Here is a 4461-nt window from a genome sequence, read left to right on the forward strand (position 1 = left end):
GTTAGGTGACGATGTAACTGGTTATGCAGAGATGTGATTGGCAGTTAGGTGATGATGTAACTGATTATGTAGAGATGTGACTGGCAGTTAGGTGATGATGTAACTGATGATGTAAGCTTTACCAACCAGCTTCTGCACAGGAAAAGAGACTGGGCAGTGTACTCATGAGGGTTCATGCCCTGGAAGTCCTTGGGGCAGCGAGACACTACAACCTCTCACTTCTCCCTGACGGTGAATAGCCCATGTCCCTGAGCTGTGGCTGGAATACAAGGGAAAGTCTGGAGCTCCCTTTCCTCACAAATGCCCTAAACTTGTCCCTGCACTGTAATAATGGGGGACAGAATGAAAATCAATGTCCAGATCCAGGGTTGGTCTGAAAATGGCAGCAAAGGCCACCTCTATTCACCCATTTCTAGGTTCCAGGCCCCCTCAGAAGCAGGAGACTCCAAGTCCTTGTCGGGCACAGCTTTCCTTTGGGCTCTATGGCATGTTTCAAACAGCCAGACCAGCATTCACATCTAAATTGCACTTTAGGATTGACAAGTATTTTCAAAGACCTGTTTAGCCCTATAGCAGGCAATAACTTTGACAATTAGTTGACATTTACATTCTTAGAACTTCATAGTGGGCAGCATACAATGGGGGAGCCAGAAACCCACCATTCACTTCAATCTGCATGGTCTGTGTGGGCACCGGGCAGTCAGGTTGTGACCACTGGGACTTGGAAGCCAGAATGCACTCAGAATGGTCACCTCATGGTATGTAGAGTGAAGGGGGGATAATCAATGGCCCTTTTACTTTTAAATATTAAATGTAGTAGTTATTTGAGGTTCCCTCACAGGGACTGAACTTTATAAAAAAGTGTCCGGGTCAGGAGAATAGCTGTATCTTCTCCCATCACTGCCATCCAGTCACTGGATGGCTATGCTGTGATTTCTATCCCCTGTGGCCATGAGACCCTCAAAATACTGTGAACACACCAGGATTAAGCAAACAAAGCCAAGATAATGAAAAATCAATAAAATGAAGGAACAGTGGATTCAGGAACAGCAACACGGACAGGATGGCAGAGGTGGGGAGGGTCTACCCACCTGCTGCCACTGAGGCGGCAGCCAAGAGCAGCCTAGTCATGACCAAGCGTGCTGGCAGTCTATTCCAAGAGGAAGCCATGGGATCCGACTGTTTGGAAGAGACTCGTCTTTGCAATGAACAATGAGAACAGAGTACAGGGTGCCTTGTTCAGCTGAGAATCACTGTGATGTGAAGACCTTCAAAAATGACTGAGTATCAAATAGTCACACAGGACACAGATGGTCAGAGAAGATGTGAGTATGGTGAGATTCCTGTGTGAGCTCTCAGCAAGAGCTAGGAGGGGAAGTGGCCTGGGAATACACAGCACCCACAACACACACGGAGGGTGTCCTGAGGGGCACGCCCCTCCTAGACCTGCAAGTCCCCCGGCAGCCACGGCACACATGTCCAGCTGAGTCAAGAAACAGGAAATGCAGACAGTCCCGTACATCTGCACGTATGCTTTCTTCAGAGCATGAGCAAAGGCAGAACCTCAGAAGGTTCATGTTTTATGCAGATAATGCGCACTTCCTTTTCTGCAAACTGTGCACCCCTCTCTCCCATTAGGTTTTCAGAAGAGCGTAGGCACCGCGCACGGGCACACCGGACGTCTGTGCATGGCATGTGGACATATGCGTTATGTACAAAACTGGGGTGGAGCAGAAATGGAAATGGTTGCATCAAAATGCCAGTCATTTCTCTGTAGCCTTAGCTGAAGTGCAATTGTAAAAAAACCCCAAAGAAAACAAGACAATTTTAAAAGTCCAAGGAAGGGGTTAAATATTCAGTCCTTCTCCTGGGAGTGAGGCAGGTGGACTGTAGAGTCCCTGATTCCATGGAAAACGAAACAAAATGCCCCAAGCAATTGCCACATTTGAATATGATGCTAGCCCTTTCATGCTCTGGGGGAAAGAGGGAATTATTGAAAACTCAAGGACTCTGAGACTTGAATCTATTTACTCTAGAATGTGACACTGGGAAGTGTACACTGTCACTATTTCTGTGGCCAATTTAATCTTTGCCTGGAGCTACGATCAAATTCCATGTAGTTTATGTCAGTATGTACAGAGAAAAAAAAATTAAATTAAATAAGCCCAGTGCAGTTGCATCAATAAAATGATAAATGTTAAAAACAAATAAAAATAAAACCCCTTTTGAACTTTAAAAACAGAAAATTCTAAGTAGCAGGAGAGGATGAATTCTTTGGGTGTTCACAGCAATGTGATTTCATGGAAATTCTTACTGGGAAGGACTTCTGACTGTTTTGGCTCTGGTTTTGGTCTCATATGCACATCCACAGCATTTTAAGCAAATAGCGCATTATATATTTTCTACAAACATGTTCTGCCCACCATCACCCCAAGTATTTTTAAAGTGTGAGTATTTCTAATGTGTTACTGTACAGTTCTTCCATCATATGCTTATGAAAACACTAGGGTAGGGCTTCTGAAAGTAGCACACGTGTTGTTCGTGTAAATTTTGGCACGCAGTTCTCTGGCCTCATTTCTAATCTCTCTCTCAGCTCCCTTCTCTCTTGGTTTCTGACAAAAAGGCACCAGGTACTCTCTTCCTGGGAGCCAGAGTTTGTATTGGCAAGAGTCCAGTGTCAAGAAGGTTTTCTGCTTTAAAAAAATCCTGCCATTCCTAAGTGCTAGGAGGCAGCCTGGGGTGGTAGAATAATGACTGTCCAGGAAAGGGCTGCGGAGCCCTCACACACATCACCCCTCCTCCTCTCCTATGCTAAGTGGTCAGGCTGTCTGAAGCAATGTCCCAGCTCCGCTTGTGCAGTGGGGTCTCCCGGGACACCTGTCCCCCTGCAGATCTGTAAGTGTGGAGGCGGCTATTTTAGATGCTTACTGCTATGACAGAGACTCCAGCGGCTGTGCTGTTGGGCTTGGGCCCCGTGTTGAAGTGTTTTCTTATCTTCCCAGCCACTGACAGCTGATGCTCATTCTCTGGGAAGCCGTCGTCCTGGGAAAGAAGCAAGGATGAGAGAGAAAAAGGTCAGTAGGAAATGAAGCCAGAATCTTCTCATAACAGGCTTAGATTCAGAATTTGTGGCAAATAAAAGAGAGTGTCTTCTTGTCAAAAATGAAATACTGAAAGGATCCTACAATGAACTGAATCACAAAAGCTTTTCCCTAAATAAACTTGTGTGAGTCCTGGTGACCCTTGGTCATCTTCTGCAGCTACAAATCTTAATGAGAGGACACACATCGTCTTTTCCCCATGATGCAGCAGGTAGAGTGGAACCTCTGACCTTTTGGTTAGTGTTCCAGCACATAACCCATTGTACCACCAGGGCTTCTTTCTCTGGATAAAAGAAACTATGATTTCCAATAAAAATCTACTTTCCAGTTACTCTTCTAGGAGCAGATACAGTGTCGTTCATTTGGAGTGTTAGGAGGGAGGGAACCAATAGAAATGCTTTTTCTTCCCTCCCCAGCCACCCCAACAGCAAAGCTTGACCCACTTAACTCATCGGTCAGAGGCACTGATGGGCCTTGCAGACGGACTCAGGTCAAGCCTGATCGACATGTGCACAGCAGGCACCTCTCCTGGGGAGAGCCTTCCTTCAGTCTGAGCCCTCCTCACTGCCCGCGAGGCTGTCCCCATGGGTGGGCCACAGCTGTGGAAGGACACTGCCTCCAAGGACCATGGGATGAGGAAGCGTGCTGACCACGAGGAGCCCCTGGAGGCCCTCTGGAGGGGCTATGTAGTGCTGAGTCCCCGTGGACCCTGCTTCCCTGCACTCTGAGAGAGTGGAATTTTTTCTGTTTTACCAATTGAAGGCTCTGGCCACAGTGTGTCCAGCATGTCCACTAGCATCATTCCCCCACACCTGTGCTCACATCGATGCAGAGAGCTGTGTGCTGTCTCCATCTGTGTGTGACCCAGGGCCTGTGTGGACATCAGAGTGGCTGTGGGGTCATGCACAGAGCATGATGCAGAGCATAGAGCTGTCTGCCACATCTATGTGTGCCATGGAGCCCTGTGAGGACAGCAGAGTGGCCATGGGGACACTGGCATAGAGCACAGAGCTGTGTGTACCTGTCTGACATGGGCACCTGTGAAGGTTACGTGGCTCCACAGGTAACAGGTGGCAGGGGGAGGTCAGATAACACTGGGTGCGGTGACTCTGAGCTGGGCTTGGATTTGCAATGGGGCCTTTTACCACCAGCTGGCCTCAGATCATTGTTCACTACTGTGGGGCCTCACAAATTGGTGGGGATACCTCTAACTTCACATCTGAAAATACTCCAGGACATTATGCAGTGAAAGAGGGTGTGACTGAGGGAGCTCGCTCACACACACACACACACACACACACACAAGCACAGATGCAGACACACATGTGCACACATGCACGTGTACATGTGTGCACACAGA

General features: G+C 47.7%; 1 protein-coding gene across 3 annotated transcripts in view; it reads right to left on the reverse strand.

Annotated features, from left to right (window-relative positions):
• DCLK1 (doublecortin-like kinase 1) overlaps positions 1-4461 on the reverse strand; it is a 304341-nt gene that overhangs the window by 16848 nt on the left and 283032 nt on the right. For all 3 annotated transcript variants that reach the window (XM_006879589.1, XM_006879588.1, XM_006879590.1), the window contains one exon: positions 2929-3042. In XM_006879589.1, coding sequence (XP_006879651.1) covers positions 2929-3042 — 114 coding nt within the window. The remainder of the gene's footprint in view (positions 1-2928; positions 3043-4461) is intronic.

The sequence above is a fragment of the Elephantulus edwardii genome, unplaced genomic scaffold, assembly GCF_000299155.1.
Source record: "Elephantulus edwardii isolate Elephantulus edwardi_28Jun2011 unplaced genomic scaffold, EleEdw1.0 scaffold00004, whole genome shotgun sequence".
NCBI lineage: Eukaryota > Metazoa > Chordata > Mammalia > Macroscelidea > Macroscelididae > Elephantulus > Elephantulus edwardii.